Genomic DNA, 22,031 nt, shown 5'->3' on the forward strand with positions numbered 1-22,031 from the left:
ACGTTTATTTACTTGACACCACTGCCTACCTAACCTGCGACAGGCAGATATGGGACAAACACCGCTATAGCCCCTATGGACAGGGTTATAACCCGGGTTATAAACCTATAACAGCAGTGGCGTCAGTTCAGAAAAAGCTAAGGTATGGCAACATGACTGGTGTCTTGCACGCGCGCCCTCGCGCACGTGCAAGACACCAGTCATGTTGCCATACCTTAGCAACAGGCACGATGAAAAGTACATTTTATTATTTCCCCCTGTAGCTTAAGGTATGGCAGCTGCCATAGCTTGCCATACCCAATTGACGCCTCTGTATAACAGTCTAAAAACACCGCTGGTTCAACTGAGAGCAAAGACTGCGATAAGGGGAATTCCAATGACGTCATGAGCCGTTTCGTAATACTTCTTCCCCACCACAACCACTGCCAAAGAGTCACACCACGAAATGTTTTATTATTGTGACTGTACAGACTGTCATGGCTGTGTGACTGTGCACATTTTGAGTAGCCTATCCCCACATAGGGGATATTTCCAAAAACGTATAAATGACTTATTTATACAGTCGTTCCTGAGGAGATTAGTTGTTAGGGGGCCAAAACTGAAAAGTGCTTCAGAAAAGACTTTTGCGGCTATGTTTGACAACCTTTTTTTCCCCTTCTTTTTTTCCCTTTTTTTTTTTTACCCCTAAGAAGTTTTAAGGTGGGTGGCATTTTGAATTTATTTCCTGGTGACTTTTAGAAGCCCTTCAATATTTGAATGCCCATAGTCAAATAATCCAATATTAAACGTCATGCATTTGCTTAATTCTTTACTTTTAAATGTATATTTTTTGTATGATATATTGATGGAAATAGGCTAGATAAAAGAACAATATGGACATTTTATTTTAATGTTATTGCAATAGATTTGTAAATATTATGGTAAAAGGCAACTTCTTTATAGTGGCGTTTTTGTCCATTTTGAGTATAGGCTACAAGAAATTACATTCAAAACACACATCACAACAAAATGGATAACATAGCAGGTCAAAGAATAACAGCAACACTAAGAATAAGAACATTTACAACATTGAAAATGTGTAATGCTAAATAGACAACATTACAATACAATTGAATATAACATGACAACACTCAATGCTGATGGCAAACTGTACCGTTCTGGGTATTATCTAGTAATAGAAATATTATGTGTAATCAGTAGGCTAAACAAGAAGCACTCTGGTAATATGGTCAAATCATTTGAAAACAAATACTACAATGTATGTAATAACATACACTTTTGGTGAACTTAAATCTTGAGTTTCACTAGTGAGGCACTACTCCTGATCAAGGTCTATTTCTTCATTGTCAGTTTCTTCATTGTCAAATTAGTTTTTGTACCAAGCTGCACAGGCAGCTTGGTACAAAATCTGGCCTGAAGAGCTTCTTAAATTTAAAGCTGGGGGACCAACCTGTCTTCTGCGCCAGCCACAATTGATTGATGAGGTGAGGGTAGCTTTGGATACCCTCGTTGATAGTGGGTCCTCATGATGTGCAGAGTTAAGGCATCACTTGTTGGCGGCAATGTATCAATATTGGCTTTCAGTTTTCAAAACAGGCCACACAAAACTGCATGAATTGATTTGCTGGTTGATTTGAGGTCATAGAGTGTGCATACAAACTGGCTGCCAATGAGATAGTAGCTGTACTTGGTACTGTAGCCTACCTCATCCTCACCAAAGTTGTGGAGAAGTTGAGGGCTGGAACAATTTCCAGGCTTACTTTTGTCCTATAGTGAACTGGCAGTGAAAGCATTAAATGCTAACAGACCATTTAGTATCTCACTTGACATTTCTTGAACTTTTTCATGTATCCAAATTTCTAGTCTCAGTTGGTATGCAAACACGAATTAACACCAGCACATCTGTTAACTTCTACCCTTTTTATTTTTTCAAATGAAAATGTAAAACTACTGATTTCGTGATTTGTGAGATTACGGTCAGATTACAACCAGGCTATAGAAGACAAGGGTTTAAACATTGATACTGGATAGGCTGTCTGCTTTTACCCAAAGGTGTTATCTTAGGTCAAGTCAAGTCAGCTTTGCCCTACCAGGTGAGTGTGACTGCAGACACAGAATCATCACTTTAGCCAGCATCAACTAACATTAGCTTTGCTACTTGCATTTTCATTACATTATACCACATTAGCAGTAATACATTTGGAAAATTGCTCAACATTATAGCAGCAAAATCCGATTTTACCACTTTAGAGTGATAGAAATACCTAAAATCATTTTCAGATATGCCAACCAGGCTAGAAAACATGACGAGGGGTTAAAGATTAGTACTGGTTGGCAGCTTCTACCCAGAGATAGTTGCATGTCTCAATATCAGCTTTGGCCCCCACACTATAGGGGGTATTGTAACTTCAAACTCTATTTTAACCATAATAAATTCATCAAACATCAACATCAACATCCATTATTTTTTTCTGGTGACTCATAATAACCTCCTAATACGTGAGTGCTAGCTGTGCTTTTCATTTATTTTTAATAATCATTTATTTTATTAATTCTTTCCATTTCCACAAAGAATTATTAAAAAATTAATGAAAAAAGAGTTGGCTGGAACTCCCCTGTTAACACAGAAGATGTAATTAGTGTGGTTGCCCACCAGGGCAACACCTATAGTACTAGTGCTACTTGGGGGAGTGGCGCTAGCTTGAGGATTGGCAATTTGAGGATGACAATTTGGCTATCCAGACAATAAGGCAACCACACTCGCAATTTCCCCAGAATTGCATTCTTTCTAGTTGTCTGTGTCCTGGTGAATTTTGAGAGTTTGATAAGTCAGGTAAGGAGAAGACTGCCAGCTGGATCCAGGAAGGTTGGCACCATGACACACAAAAAGTCCATAGATACAAAGTCCACAGATACAAAAAAACTAAATTCAGGGATTACGAAATGTAAATGCGGTTTAAACCAACAAACCTATTGATCTTTAATTGCCACATAGAAGAAACCCCAGAGAGGGAGGATCCTATTACAGCCATAAATAACATCTCTCTGTTCTGTGATCCAACTGAGGGAGCAATGATACGTTTGTGAAAAGAGGATTATCATTCAACAGTGGAAGATGCTATTACTGCTGTGCTTGTGTGTGTGCACGTTAACAGGATGGGCCCACGGCAACCTGGAAAATGATGACTATGACAACAGGGTGAGTGTGAGTATAGAAAGAAAAGCTATACCCTGCTCCCGTTCTGGCAGCTGGAGCGCACCAACCCTGGCTATATAGGCAACCCAGCTGGCAGAGATATGAGTTCAACAGAGCGCCTTTTTCCAATTAGCCGACGCTGGTGAATGCTAACCTGGTGAATGTTAACCTGGTCGGCAGGGATATGCAGAGGATGTTAGAGAGGCAGGGGCTGACATTTCTAAAAGGGCCTTTTGGTGGAAATATCGAAAATAGCTGACCTCCAAGCTCACAACGCGTCGCAACACAACGTGTTGTGAGCTTGGAGGATGGCTATTTTCAGTAAGATAACATAAGATGCTGCATCCAAGTTCGGGAGAGTTTGGACAAGGCAATTCTCTTGAATGCTGCCTTCAGGTACGGCATGAAAAGATGGCATTTTCATTTCTTTCACCATTATAAAAACTACATTTCTGGTCTGCAGAGGGCACTTTTTTACAGACAGATAAAAGGGCAGGGGCTCAAGCCCCCTTTGATGTCTATGGTATGTGTGCACGTGCCTGCTGGTCGGACCAACGGAAGGAATAACCAGTAAGACTCCCTAATCGGGAGATAAGCGACCGTAGGTCACTTATCTCCACAAATAGGGCAAAAATGTGTTTTTCCAAAATCTTCCTGATCCATGTTGATGACATAAGTGTAGACCTTGCTCCAGCTCTCAAACAAGGCGGTCGCACCTCTTTGCTCTCTCTCTCTCTATCTCTCTCCCTCCCTTGTGTGTCTACCCGCTGCTTTACGGAGAGTTTTTCTTTTACACTGTCTTCGAAACTACCAAACAACTAAATATGGATATGATTACCTGGTCCCTGAATGCTTTCGATTATTTATTCTCATCAAGAAAATCTGGCTCGGGGGAGCCCACATGCCCGGACGGGACATACGCCGCGGGGTACACTCAAGATTATCTGAACAATTTCAAAGTCCTGTGTCTGGTGGTTTTGACCGTTGAAGATATTGAAGACTTGTACATTTTCGGACTTTTGATAACAGGTTTTTTGCTGATTGGCACGGGCATTACCCTGGTTTATCGTGAGATTCGCAAGACGGCAGCACTTCAAGGAGCCAACAAGCTGCCTGCCATGCTAATTGACCTTGGTAGGGCAGTGGGGTCTCTGACCGGGGCGATCAATGAACTGAAACGTGATACAGAGACCATCCTAGAGAAGGCCGTGAGCTCCCAGGCTGATGCGAACACTGAAGTGAAACGTAATGGGGAAAAGATTCTGGAGATGGATCAACGGCTGGATATGATCTTGGACAGACTCACTACGTGGATCGCTGAACTGAGGCGTTACGGAGACAACAACATGGAGATTGATCGGAAACTCAACATTCTGATGGAGAGATTCTCTGCCCTATTTGAAGGACCAGGAAACAGATACTAGAGGGAATATTCTATTGTATTCACTCGCTCTAAATCAAGCTGAATTCAACGGATTGGACCACCCCCCCCCCCCCACTGCTTTCCCCCAAAGAAGAAGACACTGTGAAAGGAAGCCTTTCCCACCCCCCACCCCCCTCATGCCTATTCCCTCACGGACACCTGGTGTTTTGACTTTCGGGTTGGGGCCGGGCCAAGGACGTCTGCACGGCTTTGCTGTGTTATCGCTCTCCAGCGATAACACCAGCACCAGCGAAAAGACATTTTGACCTAGCTGCTATCTGGAAGCTTCTACACTTCTAACGCTAACACAAACATGAATCCCAGACTTACACGCATGCACACACACACATCCATACATGTGGATGTGTGTACATACATGTGGATGTGTGTACAAAAGTGATTTTCGTGATTTTAGGGCAAAATCTGTAGGAGCAGTGTCCAAAAATGTGTTTTTAAAAATCGGCCTGAAGGTGGCGCTGTATGGGACAGATTCATGTTGATGGGATGAGTGTAGACATACTGTGTAGCAATTTGCGTGATTTTAGGGCCAAAACTGTAGGAGCAGTGGCCAAAAATGTGTTTTAAAAATCGGCCTGAAGGTGGCGCTAGAAGAGGGCCATGTGAGAAATGAGGGGTGGGGTCTCCGCGTTGCCTTGGCGGACGAATAGGTACCGGCCCCGGCTCTCCCGGACGCTCCTAGGCCGAGTTACGGCATTTTATGTGAGCTGCAGTGGAGGGGGTCCTCCACTGGGGGCATCACCACTTTTGCATCCGTTCTGGAGCAGCAGGAGTGGGTGGTCCCCAGGAATTCCCCGTGAGCAGCCCCGTTGGGGTGGTCATTTGGTCATTTTTGCACATTTGGTCATTTTTTACACCTGGGGGTCCCCCAGGGACCTGGGGGTCCCTGAAGCTCCGGGGGTCCTTGGAGGTTGTAGTTTGGCAGGTAAGGAGTGTGTGTGCAAAATGTGGCATGGATGGGGGCAACGGTTGTGGAGATATGAGCAGGGCAAAAGTGTGACGTGTGACGTGTGCCTCACGGACGGACCTGGGGGTCCCCCAGGGACCTGGGGATCCCTGGAGCTCCGGGGGTCCTTGGAGGTTGTAGTTTGGCAGGTAAGGAGTGTGTGTGCAAAATTTGGCATGGATGGGGGCAACGGTTGTGGAGATATGAGCAGGGCAAAAGTGTGACTGACAGACGGACAGCCGGTGGAGGACGGACCTGGGGGTCCCCCAGGGACCTGGGGGTCCCTGGAGCTCCGGGGGTCCTTGGAGGTTGTAGTTTGGCAGGTAAGGAGTGTGTGTGCAAAATTTGGCATGGATGGGGGCAACGGTTGTGGAGATATGAGCAGGGCAAAAGTGTGACTGACAGACGGACAGCCAGTGGAGGTTTTGGTAGTAAATGCGACCTACGGTCAAAACCAATGCTCAATCCCCACATTAATTACAAAAGCCTATATTTGTCAATATTATTTATCACTAGACCATGTCATTATTAGTTAATTATTAGTTAATTATTCATTTTTTGACCAGATTGACAACGGATGAGAGTTACTTTTTTTAAGAACGATATGCCTCTAAAACAGCTGCACTTTACTCTGTCATTTCCCCAGGCTGCAAAGTCCACTAGAGGGCTGAGGAGACAGAAAAGAGACTGGGTCATCCCTCCTATCAGTTATCCTGAGAACGACCGTGGACCCTTCCCCAAATCTATGGTCCAGGTGAGATCAGGTTATGTTTCGCATGGTTGAGGACTTAGCGTAAATGCCTAAAATTGTAGCGACCGTCAAAACCTCCACCGCCTGTCTGTCAGTCAGTCTGTCTGTCTGTCACGTCACGTCACACTTTTGCCCTACTCATATCTCTGCCATCGTTTCCCCTATCCATGTGAAATTTACCACACACACTCCTTGTCTGCCAATCCACAACCTCCACCCTTCCAGGGACCCACGCAGCTCCAGGGACCCCCAGGGACCCCTGCCAAAAAGCTAAAAAACAACAAAATGACATTGTTGCCCCTGTGACATTTTCCACACACAATCCTTGTCTGCCAATCCACAACCTCCACCCTACCTGGAAAATAATGACTATGACAACAGGGTGAGTGTGAGTATAGCAAGAAAAGCTATCCCCCGCTCCCGTTCTGGCAGCTGAATGCTAACCTGGTGAATGTTAACCTGGTCGGCAGGGACTTGCAGAGGATGTTAGAGAGGCAGGGTCTGACATTTCTAAAAGGGCCTTTTGGTGGAAATATCGAAAATAGCAGACGACGCGTTGTGAGCTTGGAGGTAGGCTATTTTCGGTGCGTGATAGGGTTGCGCAGTACCGGCCATTATAACAACGTGGCCCAGACACGTTCTGAGATTGTGTCTGAACAACGATTTTTTAAGAAAAATCGTGTCCCAGTCACGTTCTTGTGTAATGCAAAAACGTGACTGCATGTGCTACGATTTTCTGTGGAGACTGGGTTGGTGATAGAGAGGACAATTCTTTCAACATAAGACACCGCATTCAAGTTCAGGAGAGTTTGGACAAGGCAATTCTCTTGAATGCTGCCTTCAGGTACGGCATGGAAAGAGGGCATTTTCATTTCTTTCACCATTGTAAAAACTCCTGGTCTGCAGGGCACTTTTTACAGACAGATAAAAGGGCAGGGGCTCAAGCCCCCTTTGATGTCTATGTGTGCACGTGACTGCAGGTCGGACCAACGGAGGAACTAACCAATGCTCAGTCCCCACATTAATTACGTTTATAAACATTAAAGCTATACTGTGTAAGTTGCTCAACTAGTGGTCAGTAGCGGTATAGCAAACCGCGGTCGCGTCTGCTTTTTTCGTCCGTTTTTCGCCGCGGACCGGGCCTTCAGACCACCGCATCCGCCTCGCCGAGACGCATCCATCGAGGTCTCTCGTGTCCCTCTACAAGCAGCGGTTGGGCAGTTACTTGCTAGACTCCTAGACCAGTGTAAACACTGCAGTGTACTTCCTGAAGAGCTCGGCAGTGTATGATCTGGGCTGTGATTGGCCGGTAGGGAGACACGTGTACAGAATGATGCAGATGACGTAATTTTGCCGGGAAAAACAGCCCCGGTCACGGCCACCAGGGCTCAGTAGAACACATATAAAGAAAAGGCTTTGGGGGCTGAAATTAACAGAGTGGGTGTTCTAAAACTTTAGCGATTTAATAATTAGGACAATTTTAATTTTAATTTGTTTTATTAAAAAAGTTACATAGTATAACTTTAAAAGCCGAATTTGTCAATATTATTTATCAATGTAATTATTAGTTAAAGCTATACTGTGTAAGTTGCTAAACTAGTGGTCAGTAGCGGTATTGCTTTTTTCGCCCGGAGTCGTCGCGGACCACCGCCGCGGACCACCGGAGCCGCGCCGCAAACCACCGCGACCGATACAAATCCGTGGAGGGGTAGAACGCATGGTAGAACGTAATTTTCTGGCCAGGATTTGGGGATTAAGAGGTTAAGAATCCTTCACCATGGTAAACACTGTAGCTGAGCGAGGCTACTTCCTGAAGACACGGCAGATAAGCTGTGATTGGCCGGTAGTGTATCATGTGTGTATGATCCGCGATGTGATTGGCCAACGTATACACAACGTATACAGATGACGCAGTTGACGTTATTTTTCCACAAAAACCGGACCCCGGCCAGGATCATAGAAAACATATAAAGAGAAGACTTTAGAAGCTGAAAATAACGGAGTGGGTGTTCTAAAACCTTAGCGATTTAACAGTTAGGACAATTTTAAGATTTGTTTTATAAAAAAAGTTACATGGTATAACTTTAATTATTAGTTAATTATTAACTTTGTGACCAGATTGACAACGGATGAGAGTTGCTTTTTTTAAGAACGACATGCCTCTAAAACAGCAGCACTTTACACATTTCCCCAGGCTGCAAAGTCCACTAGAGGGCTGAGGAGACAGAAAAGAGACTGGGTCATCCCTCCTATCAATTATCCTGAGAACGACCGTGGACCCTTCCCCAAACCTATGGTCCAGGTGAGATCAGGTTATGCTTCGCATGGTTGAGGACTTAGTGTAAATGCCTGAAATTGTAAATTGTAAGAACTACATTGTTTCCTTTGCAATTACTGAAGGATGAACATGGTTATTTGCTATTTCGGTCAGTCATTCACTCAGTCAATCAGGGATGAAGATGACATTCCTGCCAATTCTTCCACTGTTGAGCTCACATAGCTGAGGCACTGTGCCATACAGCTGTAAAATACTGTGAAATGAAATCAGACGGTGCAAACCTGGACATAACTGTGTACTGGTACATGTTAAAGTTTATATTCTATTTTGTTCTTTGCAGATTCGTTCAGATGGCAGTGATGAGATGCCAATGTTGTACAGCATTACTGGACCAGGAGCAGACATGCCCCCTGTTGGCCTTTTCACTATAGATAGAAATAGTGGCTGGTTGTTTGTTACTCAGCCCTTGGACAGAGAGGAAAAACCCTTTTACCCGGTAGGCACTGTGTGCGTGTGATGAGGATCGCACACTCTCTAATCTCATCATGGAATTAAGTGGTTTTGAGCGGTGGTAAACCGCTCCATAGCATGGCTGTGTGTGTGTGTGTGTGTGTGTGTGTGTGTGTGTGTGTGTGTGTGTGTGTGTGTGTGTGTGTGTGTGTGTGTGTGTGTGTGCAATGTGTGTGTGTGTCTGTAGCCTGTACAATACATCCTAGACTTATATCTTAGTCTGAAGACGTTATGCAAGCACGACCACCGCTCACTTCACATTGGGTGTGATTTTTAAATGCTGTGCCAATTTGGAGTTGTGTGTACTGTACATGCATCATTATGGTCTTATTTCTTAGAGTGATAAAAGATCATTTTCCACTTTGCTGTCTGGTTACAATTAGAATATACATTAATATGTTAACTTAAGTCTTAATATTCCAAATATGTTTGTTTATACAGCTCCAAGCTCATGCGGTGTTTGAGCAATCAGGAAAGCTTAGTGAGTATCCAATGGACATCAATGTGATTGTCATTGACCAGAATGATAACAAACCTGTTTTCACCCAAGACTCCTATCTGGGAGAGGTCCTTGAGGCCTCACCTCTTGGTAAGATCAAATACAATTCATTGCGACCGCAGGTCGCAGTTAACAATGAAAACCGGCACATCTTTCCGTATCTCAGTCTGTCTGTCTATCACGCCTTCTTCTTCTTCTTTCGTGTATCATCGTCCTTGATGATTGGTTGGCGACATTTTATTTCACAAGATTTCTTGTTACTTAGGGGAGGCCATGGGGCTGGCTGTCATCTTCTCCCCCTTGCTGACTGACACTTTCTATGGGTTCTATGGGTTCTATGGGTTTGTCCGTCAGACATCATGCTCTGACGTCACTGTGATGTCAGGGGAACAACTGAATGTGTTTGCCGCTCTGACATCATGCTCTGGCTTCACTGTGATGTTACACTAACGGAATCCCCTTTATGCCCATATACTCAGGGGCGGCATAGCTCAGGGGTAGAGAAACCGTTATTAGAGCACGAAGGGTTCCCGAAGGGTTCACAGTTCGAATCCGGGCTCCCCCTGAGTTAATGTCGAAGGGTCCTTGAGCAAGACTCTGAACCCCTAATTGCTCCCGGTGAGCAGGTTGGTGCCTTGCATGGTTTCCTCCGCCACCGGTGAATGTGTGCGTGAATGGGTGAATGTAATGCACAATCTATGTAAAGCGCTTTGGATAAAAGCGCTATATAAATGCACCATTTACCATTTAGGGAGTTCCCTGATGTCATCATTATTAAGCCCATATCTAACAGGACTTCATTTGGGAATGCCCATATATGGAGGCCACATCGGCCACATACCACACTGACGGCTAGCTGGTTCTACAGACAGGGATCTCCATGTATGGGCATAAAAGGGTATGATCTCAGATGTCATAGACATCATAGGACTTTCACATAATGAATAACTGAGTAATCATGTTTGGGCTCTCACAGCATATCTCCATATGGATCTCCATATATGGGTACCAGGGGGTCCGATATACATCACTGGCCAGATGGCGTCTTAAGCTCTTTGCTTCATTAGTTTGTCTGTAGCTTCATTAGTTTGCGCTGTAGTGTGAGGGTCATTGTAAAGTCTGTCTCTCCTTGTCTATTTCTGCAGGCACTGTGGTATGTACAGTGACTGCTACAGATGCAGATGCGCCAGGCAATGACAATTCAGATGTCCGCTACAGCATTCTGAATCAGGAGCCAAAGGCTCCTGCTGATAACCTGTTTGCGATCAGCCCAGTCAGTGGAGCCATCAGAGTCAATGCAGGTGGTTTGGACCGGACGGTAAGCCATGATTCCATTGATTAAACATTTGGGCCATCACTCCTTCAGTTAAATAAATGCCCCAAACTATATTGATAGTTTTCTCCATCTCTTAATATCAAAATTGGTAAGCAGGCGAGATGAAAATAGGATGCCTGTTGTCCATTGTTGTAAGTAAATAAGTAAATATATTAAAATGTACACAGCACAACATAAACCAGTGAAAAGATCAATCAGATGTACCCTATAAATGCAGGTATCAGTCATGTCAGCAGTGTATGGATGACTGAAGTGTGGGTAATTGAGTGAATGCATAAATAAAATGTAAAGGTAGGAACCCTGACTGAGACCCTCTACTCGGTTGAGGAGTAGAGTAGATTAGAGTATGAAATCAGGTTGGTCAGAGTGAGTGAGACTTCCTATAGACTTCCTCTCAATCAATAATAGGTGAGGGAAGAGATCGGCGAACAGGCATAGGGGGATCGAGAGCCGTCACAGTTGTGTGTTGTAATAATACCTTCAACTCTTGAACTGTGTATGTATACATATGTTTCAAGAAGAACTTCTGCAAAAGTCTAGATCCTTCATTGTGTGTGTGTGTGTGTGTGTGTGTGTGTGTGTGTGTGTGTGTGTGTGTGTGTGTGTGTGTGTGTGTGTGTGTGCGTGCGTGCGTGCGTGCGTGCGTGCGTGCGTGCGTGCGTACGTGCGTGCGTGCGTGCGTGCGTGCGTGCGTGTGTGTGTGTGCGCGCCAACAGAGATTCCGAAAGTACACTCTGGACATACAAGCAGCAGATTTGAGGGGAGATGGGTTGAGCGGAAGAACGAAAGTTATCCTTACAGTCACAGACAGCAACGACAATGCTCCCGCTTTTCAGAAAGTAATGGTGAGTATAGTGCAAATAAGGTTGATGTAAAGGAGGCATAAATACTGTACATCAGGGGTCTTCAATAGGGGGTCCGCGACTCCTAGGGGTTCTGCGGAGATACTGCAGGGGGTCCCCGAAATTGTTGGAGAAATATATATATTTAAAGAAAGAAAACATGATTCTGTCTCTTTTGAATAACTTATACGTAGGCTATACATGATTATTGTGCAATTGACAGATTGTTAGTGATAGATTGATAGTATTGACATTGGTTCTCAGTTAATAAGGTGTGTTTGTAAATGGCAGTGGTAGGCCACTTGTACATGTTTAAAATAAAAGCATGAATATATTAATCTATTATTTCAATAGCATAGTATTGAATGCACAATAACATGGTATGTTTTAACACAATTTTATACGTAACATAAATATACAATATATGTTGTAGCCCCACCCCCACCCTACAAGGTCCCTGCTCCATCTCCCCATCAGTTTGGGGGTCCCTGGCCTCAAAACGTTGAAGACCCCTGCTGTACATGTTTTGAGGTATAGGATTTCTGTAGGGAGACACATTATCCTGAAAATCAAGAATGTAGGCATGTGGTAAAGGTAACTGTACATACTTGCTGTTGGACGTTGGACGACATACAATATACTTGGTGTGTAATAAGGACATCAGATATGAAATGCTGGACAAGTGGACAAGATAGGCTGACATTAGAGATAACCTGATGTCATTTAAATCTGCTGTCTAGGAACACAATTCAGCAACACACAAGCACACTATCAACAGAAAAGTGGTTGATGAAATAGTTTGATAACATTGCTTGACATGTGTGGTACTGTATGCACGTGGATGACTATTTGTATGTACACTCACTTACACTCTCATTCGACATGTGCCTGTGTTCTCTCCTAGTATGAGGCGACTGTCCCAGAAAACCAAGCGGGAGCTGTGGTTGTTAAGATGACTGTGACAGATGGCAACGAGCCCCATACCCCAGCCTGGAACGCAAAGTTCACGATTGTTGACGGTGACCCCACTGGACTGTTCTCTGTGGAAACATCCCCCGTTAACAAACAGGAAGGAGTCATTAGGACGGCTAAGGTAGAAAGCTAACCACTTAGTTCAGATGTTTTACTTTGAAGTCCTAGTTGTTAAAAAACGTAACTGAATAAAGGATTAATTAACATGTATGCACATTTATACTGTAGCACGTGTTCCTATCTCCCACTGTGGCCACGAGGAACTGAATGAAACTCGGCTTGTGATGTTTTGCAGCGTTATTTTTGGCATAACATTGATGGTACACTACAGACATTTCAGTTTTGTGGTATGTTATGATCAAGACTGCAGGGATAATTTGTTTAAAGCCTTAACTCGCATTTCCATAATTTATTTTCTCTAATTTAGAGTTGCCAATTCTTTTTTACCCAATTTTTCTTTTCTCCCCATTTTTGTCATTATGCCTATTAAATGCCACACATTTCTTTGTTGTGACTGCTGTTTTACCATAATGGATCAAAGGAATATGCGCAGCGACAAATATCGGCTTTCGTTCCCACAAGCACACAGTTGTGTTCGTATAAAATAGATAGACGTTCAGCCAAATCGGATGCACCACAGTGGATTTGAACTCCTAGATAATATCTAGGGTGTTAACCAGTGAGTGAGCATTGGTTGCTGGTAATAAACATGTCTGTGGCATTGTTGTGCTTTTGTCCACCTATCCATCAAGGCCTTGGACTATGAGTTGAATAGCAAGTACACACTGATGGTTGCTGTTGAGAATGAGGTACCCTTCGCCACAAGGCTGCAAACGGCCACTGCCACTGTGACAGTGAATGTGGGCGATGTCAACGAGGCTCCCATCTTCAACCCAGTGGAGAAGTTGGTGGTGAAGCCAGAGGACTTGGCCGTTGGCTCGGTAGTTGTGGCGTACACAGCTACTGACCCTGACACTGCACGGAAACAGAACATCTCGTAAGTTCACCCTTCATTAGTTATTTAAAAAGGAATGTCCCTCAACTTTATATGTAGTATTTCCACAACAAAGCACTTTTCATCCAGTGGGCTGACAAATAGTTGCCTCCATTGAAACTGTAACCCCCCAAAAATGTGTTTGATCTCATCCATGACCTCCAGAAACATTACTTGAGCTCTTTAATGTAATATAAAACAGGGTCCAAAGCAAACGCTTCGATGTCAGATAACATCTTTGTCAGGTCATGTGTTGTTCCAGCATAGCATCCACTATGTGTCTGCTCCTGAGACGCACCGGATCAGCCTGATTTCTGCTTGAGGTGTGGCGGAAATCTCCTTTAAATCCTGATTACTTGAGCTTTGCTTTTGAGTTGTGCTGTCAAACATTTCTGTTCTTGCATTTCATATACCGTAACTGGCTTCAGTTAAACAGCTTGCTATTTTTGGATCTTCCCCAGTTATGTGTGCTTTTATTCTCCCTTAACTTAAATAATAATAATTCAAAACTGTCACAAAGTACTTAAAGGAGTAGTTCACCCCCCAAATGTTTCTTTCTTCTATTGATTACTCATGCCATAGAGACTTGAATTCAATAATATCTTTTTTGTATTTGTCTCATTCCTAAGACAAAAATGTGATTATACAAAATGTATCCCCATTGATTCCGGATGGGGACCCAAATGCATGGCCCTGGATGGGGACCCAAATGCATGGCACTGGATGGGGAAACCATCAGGATAAATTGACTAGAATCAAATGTTGTCTTAGGAATGCGACAAAGAACAAAACATATTATTGAACTCAAGTCTCCATGGTGTGAGTAATCAATAGAAAAAAAGGCATTTTGGGGGTGAACTACTCCTTGAAGTTGTGGTTTATTAAGGAAAAGCTAAAATCATTTGACATTTCTGTATTTCTGTGTGCAGGTATAGAATACTGCAGGACAGGGCTGGCTGGCTGAAGATAAACAAACAGTCTGGTCTGATCACAGTGAAGTCTGAAATGGACACGGAGTCCCATTTCGTCAGGGGCGGCAAATACACAGCTCTCATTGGTGCATATGATGATGGTAGGTGTTGCAGGGATTGGAAAGCACTTTGGGTCTGCCTTGCACAAACACACATCTCATTAGAACATGATGACATAAGGTGTTACATATACACAGATCTCATTAAAACATATGACGACGTTAAAGAGGCGGTGCCATAGTTTTGTACTTTTTCTGGTTTTCATGTGTCTAGGAGGTTGACAGTACTTCATTAGACCCCCTGGTGTGGTTGTTATGAGCAATTATGTATTGCTTTTCTATTTGGGTTTTAGCTGGAGGCTGCCACCTTGTGGGGTCAAACGTGCCGGTCCAAAAACACAGATACTTATTACATCACAGAATCAACCCCTCCCCTAATTACCATTCACCCAACATACGTGGGTGTGGCTAACTTCAGCTGGGTCACCACCCACCATGACAACCACGCATACGAATGAACTGGTGGGTGTGGCCAGATAAAAACATAATTTTAACTCTTTCTGTACACTTTTTTGGAAAAAATCTTCCTCCTAGTATAATCATAGTAGATAATCATGTTTTAGAGGGGGAAAAAATCATGGCACCCGCACTTTTACATACGCTGATCTTGTTAGTGAAGATGGTAGGCATTAACATGAGCTATGTATACATAAAAAAATTGTATGACTGAATCATTCAGTCAGTGATTGTTGTGTGTGCGTGTGTGCGTGCGTGCGTGCGTGCGTGCGTGCGTGCGTGCGTGCGTGTGTGTGTTCCAGATGAGATCCCAGCCACAGGAACAGGCACCCTGATCATTCAGCTAATAGATGTCGACAACTACCCCACCATCGATGAACGTGTCATCATGGTGGGTGTAGAATTAAATCCATTGCTGTACATTACCCATTGTCTTTTACCTGATGGACAGAGAAAGACTCATTCGGCAATCCTGCAAAAATGTCAAGACAGATTCTTGTTGAGGTTGCCATGCTTGATGTGTAAATTTGATCTGATTGAATCTTTACTTTTAGTTGTACCCACATGGTATACAGCAGCGGTTCCCAAACCTTTTAACTCGAGACCCAAAAGAGAAATTGGACGTTTGCCCTCGACCCAAACTAGTGAAAAACGCAGATCTACAAGCTCACAATGCATCGCTTCGTGCCACGTTGTGAGCTTGTCTATTTTCACTACTTCTTAACCCTTAAGTTCTGTTCAGATTCACTACACCTTCGTTCTGTTCGGGTCATTTTGACCCGGGGGATATTTGGTTTAAAAAAAACAACACTAATATAAATTTTAACTTAACAAATCATCATGATACATTGACTTTGACTCAATACCAAACAATTCATATGATATATATGGTAAATGTTTGCATTTCTGCTTTGCTATATCACATTAAACACTGAAAGAGCTAGGCGTTTTTTACTGATTTAGCTAAAATTCATGTAAAAAAAAAAACCAACTACTTAATTTAATACTGGGCAATATTGCTCATGCTTATAGGAAAAAATTAAAATCAGAATGGGGCTTCGGAAGGGGGGTGTTAGACGTGGGGGTGACTGTGTGTCTGTGTTTTGGATTAATACTGTGTATATCTGTGCTTCCGGGTCAAAATGACCCGAACAGCACTTAAGGTTCAAAAAATATGAGGGGGGTGTAGCATGGGTGTAGTGCAAACATTTTTTTTTTACATGTTCATCTTAGAAGAATCTTTAAGGCCAGTGAGTTTAAGGTGGAACTTAAGGGTTAAAGAGGTGGTGCCATAGTTTTGTACTTTTTCTGTTTTTCAAGTGTCAAGGAGATTGACGGTACTTCATTAGACCCCCTGGTGTGGTTGTTATGAGCAATTATGTATTCCCTTTCTATTTGGGTTTTTCCCTGGAGGCTGCCACCTTGTGGGTCAAAATTGCCGGTCCAAAAACACAGATACAATTACATCATAGAATCAACCCCTTCCCTAATTACCATTCACCCAACACACATGGGTGTGGCTAACTTCAGCTGGGTCACCACCCACCATGACAACCAGGCATTAATGAACCGGTGGGTGTGGCCACATAAAAACCTAATTTTAACTCTTTCTGTACACTTTTTTGGGAAAAATCTTCCTCCTAGTATAATCATAATACCTGATAATCATGTTTTAGAGGGGGAAAAAATCATGGCACCCCATCTTTAAACATTTGTTTTTCGAAATTTCTTAGATTTCTATTTTATTTATTGTTTGACCCAGGAACCAGTGGTATACAGTGAGACTATTATCAAAAAGCAACTGTGTTTCTTCTCTTCAGGTGTGCAACAAAGAGTCAGCTCCCCAAATACTGTCGGTGGCATCATTCAGGGTTGTCCAAGGACTGTCCAGGACTGCACGGATGAATAACACCAGTATGTTCTATCTAAATGTTTTTTGATAATGTGCAATTTGATGGAAAGAGACTACCTGGTTTTTGCTAAGGTGCTGGAAAGGTGGTCTAAATGCTATTAATTTATACAAATAATACAATTACAAATATTCCAATAATAATCATTGTTACATTGTGCTTGTTCAGTGGGTCTCTCTGTCTCACCAGCTCATTTGGTAAATATTACATAAACGTTCAGGTAGGATAGCAATTCTTATCCAAACAGGATAAAGATATTATAGAAATAGAAAGTGAAATTAAATGTGGTGAAACGAAAATGACAAGACAACATTGGAACACTTTAACAAACGTCTGATAAATAATCTTCGGGGCGTTCTCTTCTGATTTCATAAAATTGTTATCGTAATCTGAACATTTATTTTCTGTTTATTAAGAGCTGGAGAGATGATGGGGGAGACTACTATAGCAATGATTATTTCACTTTTTAAAATATCACATCACCTTTAAGTCATATGTCTCTGAAAAAATATATTGGTTAACTATTGTGCCCCCACAAAACAGTTTTCAGTTTCCCATTTTGGCTGTTTCAATTCAGCTTGTTGAAAATTGCACTCGTAACCATGTTATCTAATATCTAATAAGTGAGTGGTCTCCTCTTCTTCTCCTTCAGAGACGGGCATCATCCTCACTCTAGCCCAGGAGCTGCGCCCAGGAGACTACAGGGTGGTGCTGAGGGTTTCAGACACCGAGGGCTTGATGGAGGACAGCACCCTGCAGGCTACTGTGTGCGACTGCACAGGGGTTGATGTGGTGTGCTAGCCGCTGACCAGAGCGGCTGGCATGGGCCTGCCCGTCATCCTGGGAATCCTGAGAGCCATCCTCCCCTCAAAGAACCCGGGAGGTCCCCAGACCCCACTTTGAGAACAACTGGACTATAGATCAGTGGTTCTCAAACCTTTTGGGCTTCAGTACCCCCTTTTCCTGATTGCTGAATCCAAGTACCCCCTTTAATCGACAACAACATATTGACTAGAAAATACTGTCAAAAGTCCCGTTTTTATGTCAATATGTTGAAAATAAAGGTGAGTAGCCTGTTTTCTATTCAATAACAGTAAAGTTCTTGTTTAATTTGGTTTAAAGCTTTACCGAGCAGCATGTTCACACACATTTGTCAATGTTTTATCATTAAGCATAACCGTAAAATAAATGTTTCCATTTTCCATTTTCTTTCAAGTATCCCCTGTAGTACCTCTGTGTACCCCTAGGGGTACACGTACCCCCATTTGAGAACCACTGGACTAGAAGACCATGAAATCTTGTTTAAAGTTGCACCGGGATCATGCAAACAAATGTCCTTTTTTTATGACTCAGGGTTTATTAGGGTTTAAATTTTACACAAAGTAGGAGATAACAGCAAAAAAAAGTTTCTGAATCCAAAGTGTGCCATCACAAATTCAATCCATTTGATGATTCCCATGAAAGTATGTACTCTCACTTTGTAATCAATACTTGCTCCATTGAGAAATCAGTAATCAATCCAAGTTGATCTTTTAGCACATACACAAAGCAAACAAAGCAGATTCTTCCTACAGTATATGTATAACATTTCCTGTTCGACTTGTTGATTTAACTAGTTTCAGATCTGTATCTGGATCCATAGATCCAGTCCAGATCTTCTTTCTAATTCAAATTCACTTATTCAACCAAGCAAGTGGGAGAAGCCATGCTAAAAACCTAAAAATGAATGTGAACCAACAGAATGACATAAAAAAGTATACAAACAAATGTTTTTGTTCCCATATAGTATCACACTGCACTATAGTGTTCTCCATGGCATGGAGAGAAAGTAATCGTCTTGCATGACAATTCCAAACACACAGCTCTCATTTGTGGCCTACACGAAAGCTGTTACTATTATATAGCTCTCAATGATGCATATGATGACAGTAGAAGTGATGGAGGACAAAATGTCCCCCACATGCATAGCGGGCTTATTTTTTCAGTTTTAGGCCTACCGTATAAAAAAATGTGTCTGGAAGCACATCTCCCAAAGATTGAAATTCAGTTTCCCTATAGGAAATCTGTGACAGCTGCTGAAAGTTGGGGTAAAAAGAAGGCTAAAAATGCCATAGTCACTTTTCCATGTCATCACAAACCATTTTTTTGTCAAGGAGTATTTTCGTGCAAAACAAATGCTTACAATGGATCATGAAAAATCCATAGTTTGACCCCTAACATGCTAAAGCACATTCTTTTTTTCCCTTCTTCTTCCTGTAGGCCTAGTAAAGTTAATGGTACCCCAACTTTCAGCAGCTGTCACAGATATCTCTTGGAAAACTGAATTTCAATCTTTGTGAGATGTATTAGCCCTTTACAAACACATTGGTGAATACATGTATTGGTAACAAATGTATTCCCAGATTTGACATTATTATGATAATAATCCCTGACTAATAGACGACAATTAGTAGGCCTAGTATTATTATTTAGATTTTGTTTACAGCTGTTGTTGTTAGCGCACAACACAGTTTGTGCGTTGAGTCAACGATACAAGTAAAAAGAGGTCTGTGTGCTTATTATTCTACACATTTAATATTCCAATGGTCATCCATTAAATCAAAAACTTGATTGACTATACTCTACTATAGTGACAACTGAATGTATGTATATGTCGCTCCCTGATTTGTCCACCAGAGGGTACTGTGGATCAATTTACTAGTCTAGAATGCCTTGTTCAAGGTTCAAATACCATGATCAGCCTGTACTGTACATAAGAGTTTGCTTTAAAAGCTGCAATTTTGATTGATTGATTGATTGGTTTATTGATTGTTTCAATAATGTATTAGTCAGAAATGTAAACAGCATGTGTTACAGTCAGACAATTAGGCTAAAAGGATAACAAAAAGTCCTGGGGACTTGGTGGTCCTATATTAATCAACAACATAAAAACACAATAATACATGTCATCAACAAATTCAAGGGAAAACTATGAAAAACTGGCGGTGAATGACACCTCATTTCGGTGGGAATTTACATTCTAGGCCCACTTCCCTTGTGGTCATGTTTTTTGGCATGCTCTTGAGTTGAATCAGTGTTCTGTCAAGTAGAAGTGTTGATAGAAGGGGGACTCCCTGTTGAAGACATGGGTGGTACTTGGTGTAGTAAATTTGACAGGGACATTTTATTTCCCACGTGTCGCTTGCAGAGGAGAGAAGCAGAAGTAGGCTGGTACAGGCTCCTAACACAACAAAAACGGATCCATCTATTTCACTTCTGCTTCCTTATCTGAACTTTATTGGAATGGATATTCTGTCTTATTCTGTGTGGAAACTTCTGAAAAGATGAGCTGACGGGATTTTCTTACAATGTTCTTGAGGAAGACGATGCATATATTTTTGCGGGTGAGTAATCTTTGCATTATTATGTATTCCACCCAGTATCTGTGGTAGAGAAATAAGATTTGGGCCTGATCACATGTGGACATTTGGAATAAGTTATGGGGAAAGACAACATGTCTGCCCTTTTACATAATCAGAGATGATGACGCGACAAAGTGTGTGTGTGTGTGTGTTTTTATACACTGTAGGATATGTAGGCCTATAAAGAATCACTAAGTCCATGTACTGTAGGCCTATAACCCCCTACAAAAATGACAATAAATAAACGAACGAATACATAAACAGAACAGCTAGGTTTGAGTGTAGCCTAGTAGTAGGCCTACCAAGCCTACTGGATCTGTCTGTGTGTGTGTGTCAGATGATGTAGGCCTGGATAAGCTACTATTTATGGTAGGCTATCCTGTCTTTTTATAATTTGCCCCTCAGTGAAGCCAAAGGCACATTTTCACATTCTATTCAATATCAACATCATAATCAGTGTTATGATTATAAGCCTATACTTATTTATCTCCAAAATATGGAATTAATATGCAATTGGAAATTAAAGCACAGTCTACAGGATTAATTGATTGATTGATTGATTGATTGATTGATTGATTGTTTGTATCCCTTTCCACTCTCTTCAGTGATCAATATGGCAGGGTTAGGTGGTCAAATCTTTAAGGCCAGACATCTTCAGTGGGGATGTAGACCGTAAGCCACTGGGGTTGGTCGGTACCAACTGAGGGGAATAATGCTCATAGTGATTTTTGTCATGGTATACATGTCTAGAGTTAGAAAATATGTGATAGCCTTGCACCAGAGGTAGCTTTATGGGTGCTATCATGCATTTTATTTTATAACACTAGGCGAAAATTACTTGGGTCAATTTATGAAAACATACTACTTAACCCCCCTATATAAAAGGTTTTTCAACTAGTTATGTTACCTCTAGGCATGCTTAAGAACACACTAAAGATGTAGGAATTTATATGTCTTATAAAGCCATCATTTTCAAGATGGCGTCCAAAATGGCTGCCTGGAGCTTAAATAGCGTTATGATACTGTTCAACCTATAGAAAGGTGGTATTGGTTATCTAACCCAAGGTTTTAGGGTTCAATGAATGTGGCTGAATCAGTGAAATTACCATCAGTTAATAATTATGTATTGCAATGATCCAATGATTGTGATCATTTTGTTAAAAATAACAAATTGTATTTCAGTTGTGTGAGGGAATCTGTGAACTTATGATGATTCATATGGGTACCTGGGGGGCATAGGTGTAGGGTTACAGTTATATATTCAATTGCCATTCAGTCTTAGGCCTATGTGCTAAAGGTCAGGTTAAGGTCTCTCACATCTTATCACTCCTTATCCAGGTATCCAAGCAGGCAGCAGCTATGGTCACTGGTTGACGTGTAGAGTGTTCACCTCACAATTGACATGTTATACAGTCATTCCTCAGCTGCATTGCAATACTGTTGCAAAGTTCAGCTCTGGAAATGCATAT

General features: G+C 42.2%; 1 protein-coding gene across 1 annotated transcript in view; it reads left to right on the top strand.

The window, feature by feature from the left end:
- The first annotated feature begins 3,047 nt into the window (after positions 1–3,047).
- LOC308298129 (uncharacterized protein) overlaps positions 3,048–22,031 on the top strand; it is a 55,752-nt gene continuing 36,768 nt past the window's right edge. Inside the window, exons 1-13 of the mRNA XM_080741686.1 lie at positions 3,048–3,205; positions 6,230–6,337; positions 8,529–8,636; positions 8,953–9,108; positions 9,564–9,711; positions 10,767–10,939; positions 11,674–11,802; positions 12,704–12,892; positions 13,524–13,768; positions 14,695–14,837; positions 15,554–15,642; positions 17,072–17,165; positions 17,814–17,953. Coding sequence (XP_080597812.1) covers positions 3,116–3,205; positions 6,230–6,337; positions 8,529–8,636; positions 8,953–9,108; positions 9,564–9,711; positions 10,767–10,939; positions 11,674–11,802; positions 12,704–12,892; positions 13,524–13,768; positions 14,695–14,837; positions 15,554–15,642; positions 17,072–17,165; positions 17,814–17,953 — 1,812 coding nt within the window. The 5' untranslated portion in view covers positions 3,048–3,115. The remainder of the gene's footprint in view (positions 3,206–6,229; positions 6,338–8,528; positions 8,637–8,952; positions 9,109–9,563; positions 9,712–10,766; positions 10,940–11,673; positions 11,803–12,703; positions 12,893–13,523; positions 13,769–14,694; positions 14,838–15,553; positions 15,643–17,071; positions 17,166–17,813; positions 17,954–22,031) is intronic.

The sequence above is a fragment of the Nannobrachium achirus genome (assembly GCF_963921795.1).
Source record: "Nannobrachium achirus genome assembly, chromosome: 14".
Taxonomy (NCBI): Eukaryota; Metazoa; Chordata; class Actinopteri; order Myctophiformes; family Myctophidae; genus Nannobrachium; species Nannobrachium achirus.